Source organism: Plectropomus leopardus, chromosome 21 (assembly GCF_008729295.1).
Source record: "Plectropomus leopardus isolate mb chromosome 21, YSFRI_Pleo_2.0, whole genome shotgun sequence".
Taxonomy (NCBI): domain Eukaryota; kingdom Metazoa; phylum Chordata; class Actinopteri; order Perciformes; family Serranidae; genus Plectropomus; species Plectropomus leopardus.
This window is the reverse complement of record NC_056483.1, coordinates 15,730,366-15,751,696: the sequence shown is the minus strand read 5'-3', so window position 1 is coordinate 15,751,696 and position 21,331 is coordinate 15,730,366. Positions and strand designations below refer to the sequence as shown.

The 21,331-nt window shown below is 41.2% G+C and overlaps 1 protein-coding gene across 4 annotated transcripts in view; it reads left to right on the top strand.

Moving 5' to 3' along the window:
- The window catches only part of phldb2b (pleckstrin homology-like domain, family B, member 2b), a 41,979-nt gene that overhangs the window by 5,263 nt on the left and 15,385 nt on the right, over positions 1-21,331 (top strand). For 3 of the 4 annotated variants that reach the window (XM_042510259.1, XM_042510260.1, XM_042510258.1), the window contains exons 2-9: positions 2,281-2,337; positions 2,470-2,593; positions 4,934-5,032; positions 5,731-5,814; positions 12,688-12,807; positions 15,005-15,189; positions 15,538-16,773; positions 20,475-20,855. In XM_042510259.1, coding sequence (XP_042366193.1) covers positions 2,281-2,337; positions 2,470-2,593; positions 4,934-5,032; positions 5,731-5,814; positions 12,688-12,807; positions 15,005-15,189; positions 15,538-16,773; positions 20,475-20,855 — 2,286 coding nt within the window. Of the gene's footprint in view, positions 1-2,280; positions 2,338-2,469; positions 2,594-4,933; positions 5,033-5,730; positions 5,815-8,216; positions 8,380-12,687; positions 12,808-15,004; positions 15,190-15,537; positions 16,774-20,474; positions 20,856-21,331 lie in introns of those variants that run through there. The other variant, XM_042510261.1, reaches the window with a different exon arrangement.

Here is a 21,331-nt window from a genome sequence, read left to right as displayed (position 1 = left end):
CCTGGAAGCATCAGGTTTGGTGATTGGAGATTATGTAGATCCCTCAGGATGCCAGAGCTGAAATCTGAAAATCTAGAAGGGGGGTTGACACACCTCATTGCTCTGCTTAAACTAGAGCACAACAAGGCCAAAGACGTGTTTTGACCTGCTCAGACTGGAGCTCACCTGGTGAAAGAAGGAGAAAGAGAGGGCTATGGAAAATAAAGAGAGAGACAATGAGGAGGAATGAGGAGCAATGATGTAGTATGAAGGAACGGAAGGAGTCGAGGAGTTGGGAAGGGACATACAGGAAGGAAGCGGGAGGAGACAGTAAAAACAGAGAATAGTCCTGACATTCTCCTCAAAACAGCCCTTGTTGAACCTTGAAATGTGACATTGATCTCCATTTATCATCAGGTCTCTGTTGCACCTTTGCATTTGTCCAGCTGATGTTGCCATCATACACTATGTGTTTGTTTTGTCTACAAAATCAGTGGAATGTGGGGCCTCATATCTTCATGCAATAACAAAAAGAGCTGATGCATGACATTATTTGTGGATGTTTGTGCGAGCATAGGGGTTACAAGGGTGGCTGAATTAAAAAGAATAGCAACTGTCTGTGTGTTTGTATGAAAGAGAGAGAGTGTGTGTTTAAAGGCAATAAGGGTGTCAAAGCAACAAAGGAAGTGACCTCAGAGAGGAAGTTGGCGCTGAATTAGAGGAAGTGGCACAAAGCTGACTTTGATTTGCGCTTCCTCAGCTGGTGATCGGAGGAAAGAAAGGAAAAGAGAAGAGAGTGAGATTAAGAAGACAGTAAAATGGCACATAGAAAGGAGAAACAAGGATTTTACTTAAAACAAGGAAAAGGTATTGGAAACAAATGAGACACATCATAAAAACCAAGGTGGATAATGTATATTATTACAGGATTATTACAGGATGTCATGGAGAGAGAAGAGGAAGGAGGTGACAGAAGGTGGAAAAAGGAGATGTGGTTAGGGTGGTTTCCCATATACCGTAATCATCTCTGCTTTGGTATGAAGCATTTCACTCATCCGTCTGGATGTTTGTGCCTTTGAATGTGTGTGTATGCGCACTCAAATAGCAGCAAGACTGCTTTTCCTTTATTGAATTGTAGGGTATTGCAGGGGTTGTCCCTGGCACTAGATCTGAGTGTGTTTATTCAAACACACACGTTTGAGGCATTTTTGATTTTGTTTCCTTTTTCTAGCCGTGTTTTCATTCCTCTATATAGTTATCTGCCTTTCTCTGCCAGCCCAGTCAAGTCCTGCTTTTTCAGAGTTTTCCCATGGCTTCGTACTCATTCCCACCCTTAAAACATTGAAGATTTTTCTCCTCATTTCAGACTCCACTGTCAAATAATACAAAATAAGAATACTTATCACACTAGTTGTCCCTAGAGGCTGAAACTTTTTTTATTACACCTAAGGACACATTGGACAAAGAGTATACAGAAAATTTTGCTATTTTAAAGAGTTTGTCATGAGTTGAACACTTGATATAAAATTTTTAAAAAATGGTTTATTTACCTTTGAGAATTCATATGATCAGCATCTGCCTTGTAGATAATGACATAAATTGACTAGTGGCACAAAAGGAAAGCTTATGGAATCTCCAAAATGTAAAGGGTTCATCTTCTGGTGAACATGAATGAAACAGTGAATTTCATCAAAATCTGTGTGAGTTTTATTATTTTGTTGTATTCAAATTAAAATGTTGTCCCCATGGAGGCAGTAGAGGAGATGTCAGGGGCTGCCATAATTTAAGGAAGTATCCTCTGGGTACTATGAATATCTATGCCAATTTCAGGAAAATATTCACTAGATGTTTCATGCTTTGGACTTCAGTGGTGGACATACAGGTCGTGTAGCTGATGGACATTGCTGTTATTTGGCTGTATTGCTTGTTGGCTGAAGCACACACATAAACATTTAAAGCACCAGGCAGTGTGAGGGAAGACCATTCCCTTTTGGGAACTCTGTTTTCATGGAACATTTCTACCAGTTCCTTCCACTGCAACTAGCGTTTGTGTGGAGCGTTCCTCTCATGTGGCAGCAGCTGGGCACAGTTGTTGTTTTTTCTTTGTGTGTGTGTAGGCATAATCATTTGTGCAGATGTGTACTCTTGTGTACTTTTTTTTTTTACTCTTCTCCTTTATGTACATACCATGTTTGTTTACATGCTGGTGTGCATAACCGTTCCCAGCATAGGCATTTAGTGTGTGAATAATTATATGGGCGGTCTGAGCTTATTTTCCTTTCCCTCTCATCCTTACTGCAGGACTCTGAGATGATGTTCCAACCAGAGTCAGATCAGATGTCCCCAGTTGAACCCAAGGTGACACACACACACACACACACACACACACACACAGAGTCATACATTTCATGTCAACAATTGACAGTACCTTTATATACTAATAAACTGAATGTATGAAAATGATCTTTCCGCTCTGACTGGTACTTTTAGTCTCCGCCTCTGGACCTGATTGACACTGGGAAGGGGTTGAAGGTCCAGACAGCCACACCCCATCTGGTGAGCCTTGGCAGTGGGAGACTGAGTATAGCAATCACCCTGCTGCCACTGAAAGAAGGTAACACACACACACACACACACACACACACACACACACACACACACACACACATACATACATACATACATACAACACATACCTCATTGGTTTGGATTACCAGGTCATACAGTCACCATTTATCTTCCTCTCTCTTCCTACACTGTTAATCTTGGAAACATATTGCCCGTAAAAAGGGAATAAATATAATTGTTAATCTTAATTTCTGTTTACTTTATATCTAATTGCGAAGTTCGCTTAAAATTTATTTAATTTTGTGAAGATGTTGCAACTTAAAAATGACCATTGAAAATACCTCATTCTTTCTAAGTGTTAGCAACTACTCTAAACCAAGTTAGTCTGACTGAACTTGATCAAAGAGGATTTTGCCAATGATGAAGTAAGGAGATCTGCGAGTTCAGTTTTGTTATCATGTTTAAGACAATACATATATGATTGACTTGTGATTTGATTTAATTTGTCATATTTAAGTTGCAACAACTTCACAAAATTATGCAAATATGACTAGATTGAAGGTAAACTTAAAAACTAGATATAACATACACATTAATTAAGACTAATATATATTTACTTATTTTTCAAAGGAATTGGTTTTAAGGAGTGAAATCCGCTTGTCATATTTTACAGTGTAATGCCAAGGATCATGGAGTTTTTAAATGAAAGCAATTTCTCAAAAGTCATGTCAAGTTGCTACCTGTGGTTAATTCAAAACTTTACAGTTCTCCCCTTTCCCTGTTTGCCTCTCCCTCATTGCTTTGTTTCCCTGCCTTTCCTTGCTCTATTTCTCCTCTCCCTGCCCAGCCATCGCTTCATTTCCATGGTTACTGGAGAGCTGTGGGGGGGCTGTAATAGGAGAAAGTGATACTCTATGCTGGCTCACAATAAAATCAAGACAGGGAGCAAACACTGCTTCCTCCTACAGGGCTCCCTCAGACTGAAAACACATATTTAAACAAATTACAACATCCCGGGTTATTTATTTTTATTGCCAATGGGGACGAAAATTACCCCACTTATTGGTTCGTTTGCAGACTGAACCCAGAGTTAACCATATAAAAATGAGGACAACACTGCGTTCACAGACTGCAACCCAAACAGCTATAAAAGAAAAATGACTCACACTACATGGCTTCTTGACAGATTAGAAAGCACCCATTCCATTCAAGCAAGAGACTGAAATCCACAATTTTTGTTAGAGAAGTCGTATTAAAAAAAGCATAGCACACATGATGCACACACACACACACACACACACACACACACACACACACACACACAGGATAATTATGGTGACATCATGGCAGTGTATTTATAGTGTCTCTATCATCAGCCATCCACAGGTGTCTGCTCACATGCACACACTTACATTCATCAGATCAGCAAGCCACAGGTGCCATAGCTTAATTACTATTCCAGTTAGTCGGCTAAACACATGATAGCGAAGAGATGGGAGAAAAGATAGGGAGATTTACAACATGATATGAGAAACGCGCTCGTACAACTGATTATAATTCAGAAGCCCGCAGACAGAATTCTAATACAAACTGACTGACATTAGATTAAAAGCATTAAAAGTTAGTGAGTCTGTCCTCAGATAACACTGCTGACTCTTGTAGAGTTAACATGTCTTGTGGGGATCACAGAACTCTTATTATGTTCCTAATGCAGAGAGACAGACACTTTTTGTTTTGCTTCCTCTCAGCCATGAGAACAGTGCAGTGAAAAATTGTTGTAGCTCGTCAGTGGATGAATTTATTAACTTTTAAAATGACAGCTATGGATGGATGTCAAATTATTTACTACAGTAAGCCATAATAGTGGATATGAAGTGGGTGGTTTCTCCTTTAAGGTTTAGTGCGATTTCAGTCACTTATGATTTACAGTGTTACACAGTGGATGGTATTTAAATGGTAGGTTAGGTAAAGGCAGCATTGTGACATTTAAATTTATGTTTCTTGCTTAACCTTTACCACGTTGCCGCAGACGTTCACAATCTCACTGCTTTGCGTGCCCTTCCATTTCAGTGAGGAATGCCAACAATGTGAAAAGCAGTTTTAGAAGAACTGAGGGTCTGTTTGTCTCCACATTGTGTCTCATGAAAAAGAATAACCAGTTCAAATGAATAATACTGAAGTAGCCCTTTAAAGTGTCAATCACAGACCACCAACAGGGTTCAAAATGACACATTCAATTTTGCATTAGTTGTACTTGTTTAGATGTTTTCTAAATGTAATCAGGTTTCCACAGAGACATGCAGATCTACATGACTGATACACTATCAAACTTAAATTTGATTATACATTTTCTGTCATTTTTATTGTGTGTTGCTTGATGTTCCAGGGGTTACCCGCATAGGCCGGGAAGATGCTCCAATTCCTCAAGATATCACGATCCAAGGGCCCGGCATCGAGGCAGAGCACTGTCTCATCTTCAATGAAGGTTGATGTCAGTTCATGAAATGAATTCATAATATTAGCTGAGCTTTGAATTAACACAATTCTCACGTCCTCTCTGGGCTGGCAAGCGTGTGCTAAAATTGCGTCACAATTTTATAATGTTGCAAGGTGTATGCCAATGGGTCCTTTGATTAACAAGGCTTCAATTTAACTCATTCGCTGTATAATCTTAAAATCTGTCTTTTATTGAAAATATCTTAGTCTTTTGTCTTGTTTTGAGAGCATTACTTTAACAAAACTGCAACAGAATTATTTAGAATTACCATTATCATTCATACCATCGCAATCTCGCAATTTGTTTCAAGAACAATAATGTTTCAGGGTATATATAGGATTGAGTCAACACTTAAGATAGATATCTTTCAGTACATCATCGGCATATTGTGTGAATGAAAGAAAATGGTCTTTAAAGAGACGGGGAGAGACAGAGTGATTGATTACACTCTTTTTTTTTCCTTTGTGATGCATCCTGTATAATTACTGCGCTAAGTATTCAGACCGAAGCCTTGTAGTGGAGATAAAGATAGCATGGCTTTGTCTGTATGGTATAATTAGAATTGTTCATGTAGTCAGGAGTAATCTTTCAACAGGGGAGCACTTTGTGTAAGTGATGATGTAGAAATGTACTTTGGACTGAAGATATACTGATCCCTAACTTTCTCATCACTACCTATGACACAGGAGGGGTGGTGACTCTGGACCCCTGTGGTCACCTCTGCAGTCTGGATGGAGTGCAGGTCACTGTGCCCACACCACTAACACAGGGTAAGATATACACACACTCACAGACACGATAAAGCTCAGTGTACTTCTACAAAGGGCTCATACGCTGTATATCAGGTGCTTTTACATGCTTGCAAAACCAGGCACATAGATGTACACACTTTGACACATTGCCATCTACTGGCCAATAAAATAGGTGGCGTGAAAGTTGACTTAATTGCATGGAGTGTGCATACTTTCTGAATTTCATAACTCTTGAGTGTGTATGTGAAAGAGAGAGAGTGGTTAGTTTGTGGTTTGGTTAACTTGCATTCCCTATTGGTGCGTGTATGACTCATACGGGCACGGTTAACATTGTGCTGACGTCCCACATGGAAACGGGGTGTGCACTTTGTGTGTTTTCAAATAAATGTATAGGCCAATGTGTGTGAGCATTTCCATGTGTTTGTGTATGTGTTTTGAAAGATGAAGTGCATGTGTGTGCACCTCTGGTTTGGTTTAATTCCTTGTGGTTTGGAGCAGCTAGCAGCTATGTGAGTCACAGCTTCCAGCAACAGCAGAGCGTGCACTGCACATCAAATTTTGTTTTAGGAGGCTGCAGAAAACTTGCAATACACACATATCCTCCCAGTTTCAAATACATTTCTTTTCTTATCTTTCTGTCCACCTCTGCCCATGTGTCTGTTTTATGTCTGCCAGTATCTTGATCTGTTTATCTTGTCTGTATGCACTCACTCTTCTTCTCTTTGACCAAATTCCCTTTTTCGAGATTCACTCAGTTGCAAAACTTCCCTTGATTCATTGTCTTTGCACTTGCTTTCCCCTCTCCATGTATCCATCCTTTCTGCGTACCCTTTTCTGCATTTTCATTGTGTCCTGTGTGGCCTAGCCATTTTAAGTTAAATATTGACAGGCCTATTTATCTTCCCGCCGTGCCTGGCTGATTCAAATATTGACATCATCTTGGTGTGTCTACATGCACGAGGCTGGGGCACAGTGAAGTTGCAGGGGTGGAGAAAGGGACTTGAAAATAAAAGTGTTTAAAAAAAAAAAAAAGTCAAAAGGGCATGGTTTGGAAAATTATGGAGAGAGAGAGAGAAGAGTGAACATCTTTTAGGACTGGCCTCAGATACTTGGGGTTGAGTTAGTCTTACCACACACACAAACACACAGTGACACACAAACAGACACATGCACACTGGAGAGCAGTCTGGAGATGATTAGCTATGTTTAGGAAGTGATCTGTTCTGTATTTAGGACTTCGGAGCTTGACCTGGAATCCCATCAGCTTCACTTTTTTAACTCACTGGAACAGCTGGAAGTCACTTGTAAAAGAGTAATGTGTTCATGCAGTTTAATATCAGCTTTCCAATGATGACAATGGAGACATCATGCAGGAATGACAACAGTGGCAAGCAGTATAACATGCAGGCTTTCTTCTCTCTAATTTCTGAATAAACTATTAGAAATAACATCTATTTCTGCATTTGAGTTCACATTTAAATGGGTATAAAACTCAGTCTCCCAGCATTCAGCAGTCTGAAGCAAATGCAAATCAAGCTGCTGAACAAAACAAGGGCTTTAACAACCTCTCCCTCTCTCTCTCTAGCTCTATGTCATACTAGGCAATTAGGCTATGTACACACACATCTACACACGATAAAAGACAGTATGTAGCTGTCAATTGGTTCATGTGGTGAAAATGCTTGCAGATTACAAAGCATCTGAAAGAAACAAGAAACAGTTGGAGAGACCAGCCTTGATGCAGGCTGGGGAGCAAAGTTTTTTGTTTTTTTTTTTAAATGTGTTTTTTCTTCATATGCTTTTCTCCCTTCCAAAATCTACCTTTTTTTCTGTAGCTAGTCAGTCTGTCAGGCATACCCCCACAGACACTTTTCTACCCTTTTATCAACTGTTGCTTTCTCTCAGAACTCAAACTAATTACTTCTTAAATCAATTAGTTTGTCGATATGATAAAAGCAAACCACCAGTTTTACACAGTTTTCAAGTCAGTCTCTATTTTCCAAATGCTTTAAGGGTTAGTGGTCGAAGGTAATTCAAAGAAAAGAGAAGGAAAATAGGTAGGTAGACAAAGAAAGGCTAAGGGGGCGTCCACCAAATACCACACTGTCTAATAGCCTTTGAACCTACCAACTACAAAGAGGGGTGATGGCGTAATACGCTGTTAGTTTACATATGGTTTTCAATACTTAGTCTAGAGTTTTCTTCTCCTATAATTATAATGACAAGGTCATTTATCTTTATGGTTCTATTGGATTTCTTAAGAGTATTAAAAACCGCCTGCTCTCGTAAATATTGAGCGTCCCACCCCTTTTACCGCAAGTTGGTACGGTCCAGGACTCAGTCTCCTGAATGGTAAATCAGTGAACTTTCTTCCACACGGAGTCAAGACGGGTGAGGAAGCATCACCGCTGAGGGGGGAGGCAAACAACGACACAAGGACCAGCCGGCGGAAGTGTAGATATATATTTATTTTCTGTTTCACATCTCTAGAATAAGTTGAGGTCCTGTCATGGCAATTTGTTAGACGTTAAAAGGAAGAAACCAGTCGCTGTCGTGAAGTCCTCACTGAATGGGACTCAAAAGGTTTGTAACGTTAAGGTTGTTTTTTTAAAATTAATTTTTATTATGCTAACGTTAGCTTCTCTAACAAAAGTAGCAAAGCGTTACAGTAACTCAGGCATTTCTACGTTACTTATACTTACTTATATCTATATACTTCATTTTTAACCCTGAATTAAAAACGTTCGTGTATTGTACTTATTCACGACGCCAAACACCTTACAGCTGTAGGATTTGTAGTTTCTATCTATCCATCTATCTGGCAGGTATTTTATTTGCTCTTCCTTTCTCTGTGATTCTGAGGATGCGTGGTTCACATTCAATCCAATATTACCTACAGCTCGTGTGTTTTATCATCACGCTGTTTTGAAACCAGTTTGCTCTTTGAACTGGTTGGATAGTGTTATCTCTATCAATCCATGCATGTATTTATACAAAGCTTTGTTATATGACACTTAAATGTGCACTTAGCTGCTTTTACCAGCCAAGATAAACAGCATGTGCTCATCAGCATATATTATTGATTTTCCTTCAAAAAAAGAAAGAAAAGTATTTCTGATTGGCTGCAATGGAAACCATACCAAATACTATTCAAGTCCCATCTGTTACCATAGATCAAATGAAATACTGCTGCTCAAAGCTGACACTAAATTATTCTGTGTAATTATTTTTTAACTTATTCTTTTTTCTTGTTAAAAATATACAAGACTGTAAATTAAAGCTTTGCAAGGCTTATTGTTTAAGGAGTGAGAGTGCAAATCAGTGCTGCTATGTAATGCGATACAAGCAACTGAGTGGGGAAAGTCAGATTTCTTATTCAGAGCCAACTTTTTGAGGCGTTTCATCTCAACCTGTTGGTCATATTGTCTGCACTTTTTGATGGTGTGCAAGCCTCGAGGTCATAAACGAGCTGGCAAGTTCACGGACTGGTGTGACAAAGAGAACTGGCCTGTGGCTATGAGGACAGACTCAGTGGTGAAGATACCTGACACCTGAAAACAAAACCTGCTTCATTGTCCTGCATGCAGTTGTGGCCACAAGTCTTTCTTCAGGCTGCCTTGAGCACATTTGTGCATTTTTATAAGTTGTCTTAAATGATAAACCACATAAATAAGAAATAAGTCCTTTGTTGTCAGCATGCTGTTTGTTTTTTACCTTTCTTTCTTTTCTCTCAGATAGATTAGGGGCTATTTATTGTCCTGTGGTGATTAGGCCTGCAACCTTTGCTTGAGAGACGTGGGTCGATGGATTGATGCTCTGTGGATGAGATTTGACATAGAGCAGAGACAAGATATCTGCTGATCCTCTGGTGGGGAGTCAGATTGTGCCTGTGACCGAATGTGTGTGAGAGTGAGAGAGTAAAAAAGTGTGAGTGAGTGACTGACTCTGACTCCCTTGAGAAAGACCAGTCTGTTTTTTTATGATGTTACTGCTGGACCCTTGCGCCCCAGAGAGGGTTAATTTGTGGTTTTGAGCCCAATTTACACTCCCACTGGGACCTTGTGTGTATGCATCTTTTCACGAATGAGTAAATTCAGCTTTAGTTCAATACCATGTAGATTTAAGGGCTCATAGCACCATTTTGAAGGCAGCCAGTTTTTCATATAATTTGTACATGTTGACGAAACAAACAGAGGATCTTTTTTTGGTGATTACTTGTGATTACTTTGCTTGTCAAACCTGACAAACTAGCAGGAAACAGCAGTTCTTCTAAGCACATGTTCGACATGGGATCTTCATTGGTTTATTTTTCATTCTGACCTAATGGTCACAATTTGCCAATTCCTCCACTTATGTAAACCAAATAGAGAAACAGTTTTGAGTTTCCCCGGCCATAACATTGTGGTGGGAGCGTAGTTTGCTTCGCTCAGATCTACATGGAAACAAAAATTGGCTCCAGACGTGATACGGCTCCTACATCTGTGCCCTCAAAGACTCTGAGGTCTGACTTTGTAGATCACAAACTTTAAATTATCCCCATAAATGTATATACAGACTAATTTCCAGTTTCGTTGTCGTTGGAGAGGTTCTGTCCATATGTGTGTTGGGGCAGCAGATTCCTTGACGTGGGAGGCAAACTCAATTTGCTGGTAAACAAGTAAACACATGCACAAGATTAAATTTTGTAGTAGATGCTACGCCTTTGTGTTTGTAGAGGGGAGTGGGCATATGTTTATGTGCAAGTTATTTAGGGCAGCAGACTTAAATTTGGTTTGTGTGCAAGCATTTTTTGATTGGATATGGTGCGTGCTGTGTTCCCTTGCACTTAAATCACAGATGTATTTTAGGAGTAAGCGTTAGGAAAAGGTCCGTTTTTTTTCTTTACAACCATACTAATCCAGCTTTGTGTGTCTGAAAGAGCAAGAAAAGATAAAAGTTGAATCGCCAGGTTATATATTTTAACATACTGTTGCTGAATTTCTTAATCTTTCTCTCTTTTTTTCTCTGCCTAAAAACACACATGCTGCTTTTATTTATTTGTGCTTAAGATGTGAAGGAGTAGAGGATTAGCTAGTAGTTATTTGTTAGCTAAGAAGTCCTGAGAGGAAATTAGATAGACAGGAGGGGTGGGGGCTGTGAACAAATCAGGGCGACACACTTTACCCTCCACTTTAAAGGTGGCACATGGCGAGGCTATTGAGGGTAGGAAATTAGATTTTTACAAGAGCTGACTGCTGGCTAAGTGTGTGTGTGTGTGTGTGTGTGTGTGTGTGTGTGTGTGTGTGTGTGTGTGTGTGTGTGTGTGTGTGTGTGTGTGTGTGTGTGTGTGTGTGTGTGTGTGTGTGTGTACGCATGCGTGCTTGAGTTGCTAGCCTGTGTTTGCCTTCTGCTAAATACTGAGAGTTACTGTGAGTCATTAGGTAGACACTGTTATGAGACATGTTCCCTCACAAATACACGGAGCACGCACAACGTTTTGAAGACACACATTACTCATGTCTGGCAACAAGACACATATATTATTAGATCTTGCTCACACTTAGCCTTCATGAAAATGTATGTGTTTGTTTCTCTCTTCTTTTACTCTCAAGACACACATCTTTTTAACCCCCCCTGTCATAATGCCACTGCTTCACAGTTTGTGCCCAAACCTGCAAGATGGTGTTTACATGAGTATGTATTTGGGAAGTTCACAGTCCAGCTGTGTAGACTAAACATTTCTTACGCTGTTTTCATGTGTGTGGTGTCAGCTCCACCTCACCACAGCACTCAGGTCCCCCCTCTGTGCTGAGAAATTACAGCTTTGATGGCTGAAAATCTTCTTTCTAGGCACTCTAAGGCAACGTCTAGACATATATGATGTCTTTTAGCTAAGCTTTAATCTCGATTTAGGCTCTAAGCACAATGTTTGAGTGGAGGTGTCGGTGAAACTGGACATAAGGTTGAGAGTGAGAAAGAAAAGGGGTAAAGAGAGATGAGAGAAGGGAAAAGAAAGAAAAACAACTGACTTTTTTCCATTCAGTCTTTTTCCATTCGGCCTCTCGCTATCCCCCATCTTGCCTCAGTGGCTGTGTCTGACTTCAGGTCCAAGGAATCTGATGTAACTGTTATGGAGCTATTAAGGAGGTGCTTTTTTAGCCTATTACACACATGCTAACATTGTGGGGGTTTACTGTAATGCTTATCTGAACCTTCTACCCTCAGGCTAGAGGTTTAAAGAATAGAGAGAGCAAAGAGATTGCATGTGAGAAGACAGACAAATGAGAGGGGGAACTCTTTGTTTAAGAGCCAGTCTTGTGATTTTCTCTCCTCTTTGCTGTCCACTCTTCTCTGCATCACTGTGGTCTTTTCATTTCTCTTTTTGCAGTTTATGGTCTCACTTTTCCTGCATCAGATTTCCGTTGTGTGTGTGTGTGTGTCAGCACTGCTGTCTCTCTCCTTTCCCTCCTGAGGTATTTGGACAGCTGTGCCTGTCTGTGTGTATTACAGAGGTTGTGACCCTGACATCTTGTTTAATACCTGGCCCTCTCAGCCTAATTGATGGCCAGAGCAAACACTGTGGTCTGGAATGGCTGGCTGTGCTCAAGTGTGTGCAAGTGTGTCCCTGGCTGTGAATAAATATTACAGGCTCATACCAAAATGAAGGTGTACTTTCGACAGCCTCTTCATACATAGTGTATAATACATATCTAATTTATTTTTCACTGTGGTGTAGCCTTTTTTGTGTGTTAACGATGTTTGTGCCACACTAACAGAAATGCCAAGAATTACTTCTTTTAATTCTTTCTTTACAGCATGCACTATCTTAATGTAGATTACTCGACCCCTGTCTCAATAAATATGACTTATATCTCAAATTTTACCTTGTCCGTCTTTGTGTTTTCTCTCCAGGTTACTCCCTGTGTCTGGGTAAATCCTATTTCTTCCGGTTCAATCATCCTGAGGAGGCAAGCAGAATGAAAAGCATGCTTCCACAAAAGAGCCCCGTGTCAGCTTTAGCCTACAACACAGGTATGCACACACACACACACACACACACACACACACACACACACACACACACACACACACAGAGAGAGAAATGGGGGCTGGTAAACCCCTTCCATGACCCATAACCCACACTTGATCCCTGTTCTTTTTTCTTTGATCCTCCTCTCTGTCTTTGTTCTCCCACATCACCAACTCCTCTTCTAGCTCCCTCCCCTTTTCATCATCTCTTCTATCTTTTCTATCTGCTTTCTATCAAATCTTTGCTTGTAATTCACCATTTTATTCTCCTTATGTAACATCTGCCCCACACAAACAATGCATCCTATTGCTCTGACAGAGATCTCAAGGTAAAGCCTCAGGTAGTCCAGACCCAGACAGGTGTGACATTGGGGTGTTAGTCTTGAGTGTATGTGTCAGTAAGCCGAAGGGTGGGGGGTATGTCTTCAGCCCTCTCATATGTCTTTCCTAAACATATGCTCTGGCTGTCACACACATGCTAAAACTTAAATTCAAAGCATACTGGAATGTTATTGTCATCTGGTGCCTGTCCATTTCCATGGTGATACAGCTGGACTCTGCCGTCTTCTTAGTGATTGATCGGGCTTTGAGCAAGGTGTGTGTGTGTATGTGTGTGCCATAATCATTGGAGTCCTTGCTCTTTAAACTCTGAGAAGAAAGGAATGCACTCCTCTCTCCTCTGCTTCTCTGATGTTTTTTTTTGTAGAAATTACTTACATCTCTTTCATGCACACTACGCAAACTTGTTGTTATTCTCCAGATTGCCAAGACTCACAGTCTGACACGTGCACCTACAGTGAAGACTGCCACACAAAGCAAAAGGAGCTGAGCATATGAGAGAATAGGCACGGTAGAAGGGAGTTGATGCACGCCAGGCCTCCAGTATAAATCTGCCCATGTATGGACACAAACACCCTGTGTGTGTGTGTCTGTGTGTTTCTAGGTCTTATGATGTCTTTCATTTTCTGCCCCATTTCTCTCCAGTATTCACTGTTTGACATTTTCTCACACAGGCTTATATTCAGCTATGATGAGTGCTTGTAGGTACTCCAGTTTCTCTTGTAGTAATTGAATATTCTCACTTAAGTTTTCTTCAGGACATATGTACACACTTGGCGTATGTACATGGCTAGTACACGTGTGTTTCTCCCAGGCGGAGCTGCAGATTTTAGTTGTAGGAAAGCCTTTTTTTGTGTGTGTATGTGTATGTGTGTGTGGGCGAGTGTGACAGTTAAACGCTGGGTGGTCTTAGCTTGAACATTGTAACAGCTCCTTTTCCACATAAAGCCACAGATAAATTAAAAACACTGGGCACGTTTCTCACGTAATGCTTTCTCCTGTCCACGCCTTAGTGTTTTTACCTGCATTTCTCATGTCAGGATAATATTTAGTTGTTTTTTTTCTTCAAATTCTGCCCAGAAGAGTAGAAATAGTGCTATCAATCATAAGTACTCCTTCTGACCTCAGCAATATTTGACCAAAATAGTTTCTGTCTCATTTGTCTTGGTAAGATTTAGCAGGAAGGAAGTTAAAACAGACTCAGCTGAGGTTTGGAAAAAGACCCCCTCACTGCTGAAACTGCTTTAAATAAAAGGCTTTAGGAAGGGCGCGGGGCCTCTTGAGGGTATTCCAGAATATTTTGTGGTCTTTTTCATTTCCCAAAATCCTACTCTCAAGGAACTGAACTGGGAGTTAGAGTTAAAATATTTGTCTTGGATCTAATGGACGGTTTTGTATTTGCATGCTGTGTGTGTGCGTGTGCGTGTGCGTGCGGACTCCTATTCTGGGTGATTTGCTGCCAGTTGCAGATTGTTTGGGTTGAGTTTGTTCTGCCAGTAGCCCTGTCTATGAATAGCTGCAGCTTCAGGTACATGCAAAACTTCTCTCTCACTCTCTTTCTTTCCTCTGCCTACATTTATGACTCTGCTCCTCCTTCTTTTCCTTTTTCTCCTTTCTTCTTTTCCCTTTACTGATCTTGTTCTTCAATTTTCCACACACTGAACAAAGAAAACTATAACATCCATCCATCTGTATATGTAATAGTTATTTTTATTTCCATATTATGTGTACGTGTCCTTGTTTTTCTTTTCTCCTTACTCACAATTTCAGTCTATATTCCTCTGTTTCTCCCCATGAATGCTTACCTTTATTTGTGTATCTTATATTTTACATTGAATTAATTTTTCTTTTCCACCACCAGACTACCTGAAGTTTAGCAGTGACTACAGCCATGCGGTGGTGGGCGGCACCAGCAGTGCAAGAGGCATGCGATCAGCCTCTGAGCTCCGAGACTTGATGGACACCCTGCAGCGCAAGAAGATTGCCCTGGAGAACAGCCTGAGAGCCAACGGGAACGCGAACCCCTCGTACTTCAGCGTGACACAGGTCAGCCATCATTTAGCTCCACTTCAGGATTTATAACTCTGCTTTCTACGTCACGCTCCTACAGGGTTTGTAGAGTCTATATGGTTAGCCTGGATGTTTGTCTTGGGGGAAACAGGGATTACTAGGGTTTACTGATTATCTACAATACCAAACATGGCTAACCAGGGCTTACCCATTATCACAAAGCTTGAATGGAGGTCTGCTTATATACTAAAGCCTCACCATTATCTTCTCTGTTTATTTCGGTCTCTTCCTGTCATATTTTATATGCATTAGATATAAGGTTTAGATTGCATTTTAAGTATTCTCTATTGTAATAAATACATGCTTTTTATTCTGTCTCCCAAGTCTCCACCAACCACACCCATCACAAGTCCTGCCACATCCTCATCAGCCTATCAGGAACAAGCAAGACGTTTCTATGGCTCAGATCGTGCGACCTTATCTTTGAAATCTGCTCCTCCTCTTTCCCCTGGGCGGCGATCTGATCCTTCTTCCCTGACCTCCCGTATCTCTGGCAGTCGCAACCAGGACAACTTTGGCATTAGCGATGGCCGGCGGCTACACAACCCGGGATCCTCTTCTTTATTGTCCTCATGGAATGGCGGCGGCTCCTCCACTTCTGTTGATGGTAGCAACAATTTCCTTCTCTCTCTTCCTCCCTCCTCTTCCTCATCCCGCACTCCATCAACAGGAGGTGCAGCCAGCATGCCCTCAAGCCCGCGTCTTGGCCGCCGTAGCTATGGCAACCAAGAGCCTTTGGCCAGCAATCGAACCAGGAAATACTCAGCAGGCTCTCTAAGTGGCATGATGGGAGGAGGGCATAGCCGCTCACTGCCACGCCTCTGCCCCTCCCAGTCTCCCAGTGACAACAACAACGGAGTCCTGACCTTGTCAACGTTGCCCCCACGGCGTTCCGATGTTGCTGGCGGTTACAAATTTAGCAAAGACCATTACAACAACAGCCAGAATGCCAACCCTGACCTCAACCACAACTCTAGTTACTCCAGCCAGCTTTGCTCAAACAAGAATCAAACCCAGACCACAAAGGGAGAGAGTGTTGTGTCTATCTCACTCTCCTCCCCTAAGAACTCGACCTCCACTACCCCTCCTGTCTCTGCCACAACCGCCCCACCTGATGTGACTATCCCATCCAGGGCAGGGGGCTCCTCTTCTCCTCGAGTGGCCAAAAAACTCAGCCTGACCTCCACTAGCTCTGTTGGCTCCATCAGCTCCACGAGTTCCAGCCCTCCAGAACTGGAGCGGTTGGCCAGCCGTGGAGTCTCCCCAGGAGTAGGCCTGTCCTCGGGGGAAAGGGAGAGGAAAGGGGTAGGTGTAGAACTCACCAGTGCCCTGGGGCTTGGACTTGGAGAAAGGAGGTCTTCATTTGGGAAGGCTGGTTTGGAACCTGGGATGGGGCTGGGTGAGAGGAGGCAGTCATTTGGAAAGGCAGGAGTGACCCCACCAGGAGGTTTCAGGGAAAGAAGGGGGAGTATCAGCTCACTGAGTGGGAAGGAGGAACTGACCGACTACCACCAACACCAAAAAGAGGAGAGACTCCGAGAGCAGGAGGTGGAGAGACTGGTGAGTTTCAGTGTGTTTGCACACGTGGCTTTCGCTGTTTGAACAGAGGACATAAAATTTTCCTCATGTCCCCAACATCGGCCAATTCAGATTATGACAATATGTTGTCATTCAGATCAAAGGGCATTTAATAGATGTAACCCAGGCATGTCCAAAGTCCGGCCCAGGGGCCAGCCGTGGCCCCTGAATTGATTTTTAACAGCCTTTGGCTTGTCTTTCAAAATATACTATACATGGCTTGCCACACAATACTGGTTCATAAAACAATCACTTTGCATTTTTGTCCTTTCACCTCATTTTCACTTTATTTAATCGGGCCTCCCACTCAAAAGAGTTCAGACACTCCTAATATTACCTATGGTACAGACCCCGTTCTGTGTAGATTAGTTGAGCTTACAAATTGGCCGACTGGTGACAGTTTGTTGCTTTAAAGGCTACTGAACGAAGATAGGAGTACAAGTTTAAACTCGCAGTGGAAGATTGCTTTTGTTTTGCATACACATACAATCATATAATGAAATGGAATGAGTTTAGGAATGCATCCCTTCTCACTAACCTCCTCCTCGTCCTCTCAAACACACTCTCCCAGGGAGCTTAAAACACACACATACATAGTGAGGTTCACCACTCCACAGATGCTCCTGGCAGTTAGCCCATACTAACAGGACTATTCTTAACCTTGTGCTTGAATTGTGTGTGTATGTGTGGTGTGTGTTTATGTCAATCATCTGGAGGTCCGCCCAGTGCGGTTCGGACCACTGAAGAGCCACAGAACACATCAGACAGATGTGGGTTAGTGAAACCAAGAAGATTAGAGAGCAGAGTTGTAGTGTAGCAGGTGGATAAACACACAGATGCTCAACATGTAATAATGACAACTGGACTCAAAATCCCACTATCCTTCCCTCTTTAAATTCCTCTCTTCTTCACACAGTCATGTTCTGCTAAGTGAAGTCGTAACTGTGAGAAATTATTTTCTGGATGCTGTACAAACCAAACTGTGTTTCACAAACTTCCCAATGGCTTTCAGCTAACCTCCAGATATTTTTGATCACAGTAATATTTGCAAGATGGAAGACAGGATTTCCACACCCAATTTCAAGAGGGAACATTTTAAACCCAGCAGTGTTGCATTTGATGTGGTTTGATTTACAACGTTTTGTTTTTAGTTTGTGCCCCGATCAAAGAGATCATAACTTCCTGTGCATTAAATTATGTATTCTTATTGACTTAATCAAACAGTGATTGGAGTACCTGTATTTAAGTGAAAATATTAATATTTTTTAAATCTGCTTTGAATAATAGCTCTGGTTAATAATCAATATTGGCTGAGCATTGTAAGCAATTTACAGAATCTCTTGAGTTGAAGGCTCAAGCTGAGGAAAGTTGTCTTAACCTTGTCTGCCCTCTAGTGGTAGAACAGGAAACCTGCCGTTTTTCCAGGCAAAGGTCATAAACGACTATAAGGGGACGATGTGAGCAATAAAGGGAAGAAAAACGATAGCTAACAAAATAACCCATTCTGTCACTTGACAAATTTGGTTTAGTTAGGCTATTGTTATTAACCCATCAGTCCATATTTTAGGATGGCATTTACCCAAGAAGAAGAATTTGCTGAAGTGGTAGAGTGAAAGAAATTTGTTTTAATTATCAAATACTTTTTGTTTCACCTGAAAAGCACTGCAAGTTAGAGAGGTCAGAATACTTTTCCCTTTCCCTTCTCTTTGTCTACTATGAGTCAGGGGGTGCTGTCACAAAGTTTGAATTTCTAACGATAATACAATACTTAAAAATATTTATATTCAATAATATTTTTGATATCACAGGTAGACACTGAAATTGAGGGCATACTCTTGATTATTAGCAGAGAATAACAGAATGATTGCAGTAAATATTAACAATAAGACAGAGCGAAAAAGCGCAGTCGTTGTTGATTTATCAATACTGCAGAATTAAAACAATTTCAGATATTGATATTGATAAACACAAGTGTCAGACCAAAGCATCAGCTCATATTTCCCCACGTGTCTCCTCTCTTTCTATGTCCTTACACTACTCAACTATTTTCCTGTCTTTGATTGTTTCTCAATCTTTTATTTTATCTCCATCTTTCTCTCTGTCTGTGCCTCCGTCTGTCTTTCTCTAGTTGACAGCTGATTACCATAAGGGCTCCACAGAGGCTTGTGTCTATTAGAATAGAACAAGGTGACAAACTGACACAGGCCTGTTTTTCCTCAGCCCCTGGTTCACATTACACACTATAAATGGGCTGTGTATGTTTGTATGTTTGTTCACACATCCATATAAAAGATGACTCCACCGCTAACCGAATGATACTGTGATTTACTACTTTATATTGATATTGATATATTTCATTTCAACATGATGTATTTGCAATGCTAGGATGCTTCTCTTAAAAAGGATGTCTCTCTTTAGGCTTTCTAAACGGACAGATAACGGTCTCAACAGCTTTCATTCTCCAAACTTCACATGGCTCAAATTCCTTCCTAGAGCACATTTCCCTGGAAAGTATCCTGTTTCCTTAACGGCAGTTCACACAGACACATTCCTGTGTTTGATGTCATGGCCTGTTCTCGTGCACACTTCCGATCATAGTTGACAGCTGTCCACCTTCTCATTAGCTTAGTCTTTCTCGCTCTCGCACTCACACACAGACACATTTACACACCTCTGTCCCATATTCCTTTTTTTTCTAACCTCCCTCTTTCCACCTCTAATATTACATACACAGGCTTACTGTGTGGCTTACATACTACTCCCTCCAGAGAAGCTGAACCTATGAGGGAGTATTTTGACTCTCTGCAGCCTTCGTAGCTCCCCCATATAGCTGTGTTCAGGCAGGCAGCACTGTTGAAAGGGAAAGTCTTGCTCTAGGGATTGCTAGTAAGAGGAAATATTCTTTTTAGACCACACAAAGGATATACTAAACTAGAGAATGTAAATTTCAAACAAAACAGGATGGTATTGAGTGTTTTTTTGGATTAAACAAGGACATTTTAACTAGAGGGATTCACTTCTGCGATGCTTCCACAGGTAACTTGAGTATTGGAATTTGATTTTATGATGAAAATAAATATAACTAGCTGTGACTCCTTCTCTCTAGTATGGAACATACAAAACATCAAAATTGTACATGTATTTTAACCAATTTTAAGATGCAAAGGCATGCATATGAAGTCATAAAATTACACAGTCAGTATAAAAAGTGCATAATGAGTTTTTTTCTGGTTTTAATATTGAACATCCGATTCTTATAAAAATAATTCTAAGTTAGGTACTATCTGAAATGATGTATGATTGGTTTTTTGTCTGTTTCATATATCTCAACTTGTAATATTGTGATATATTCATTCACATTCAGCATCACCATAAGTCTGTTGTTTTAGAACTTGGACTTATAATGTATTTCTTTAGCACCCCCACACTCCTCGCTGTGTGAGTTTAGAAAAATTAGGTGGGGAGATTCGGGTTGTTACTCAAGATAACCACTCTGAAGGTTTACCCCTTTTGGCGAAAAATTATCAGAACCTGCTAACAAAAAAGCAACATGAATGTAAGCCTTATAAATACATCTTTTTAAATATCCTACCCCAGACAACACCTAAAGAACAATAATAAGAAAGCGACACTGCTACATTTGCACATACTGTAACTCATGCTCGTATGTGTGTCCATCGCAGGAGCGACAGCGGCTGGAGACCATCTTGTCTCTGTGTTCAGAACTGGGCCGGACAGATAGAGATGGAGGTGGTACAGCTACAAGCTCCACTTCAGCTGTGGCAGATCTTCAGAAGATCAACCAGGAGCTTGAGAAGCTTCAGCTGAACGATGATGACGATGATGACACACCATCGGTCTTTTCGGACTCTTCAGCTGTTAATGGAGCGACAGTGAATGGACACATGGCCTCCACTGGATCAGAGAATGGTTACTACGATGATGATCTACAGGTACGACGGAGGCGCAGCAGTGGCCACCGAGACAACAGGGCAGAGTCGCCCGTTGTCAGTCTGCGAAGCTTCGCCCCCTCACCTTCTCCACGCACACAGAGGACCAATGAGGTACACGCTCCTACTTCTACCCCCATTTTCAGACTCATCCTCACCTCTCTACTTTTAAATGCACAGAAATGTATAAACCATCATCTACGCAGAGTCCTATTCATTTACTGAGAATGGATAGGGAAGCGCAGCTGAAAGCAATCATCAACCACCCACAGCAATGATCCTTTCAGACCGATGTCACCCATTTGACCCTTTCTGACCAAGGCTGAACATGGGTTAGATGATGCACAGCACATTCTGGTTTGATTGGGTCAAATGCTTGTTAAATGTTCATTCAGCATCATACACATCTCCTGTTTTTGAACAGTACAAGACTGCTGAAGAGGCACCTTTGACTTTAGTCAGCTTCTTAAAAGATTAATCGGGATTCATGTGGGAAGTGTTTATGTTCCCTGTTCTTTCTGGAAGACATAAGAGTGACAAGGATCACTCCTCGTATTAAAGTATCGACGTACACATCCTTCATGTACACA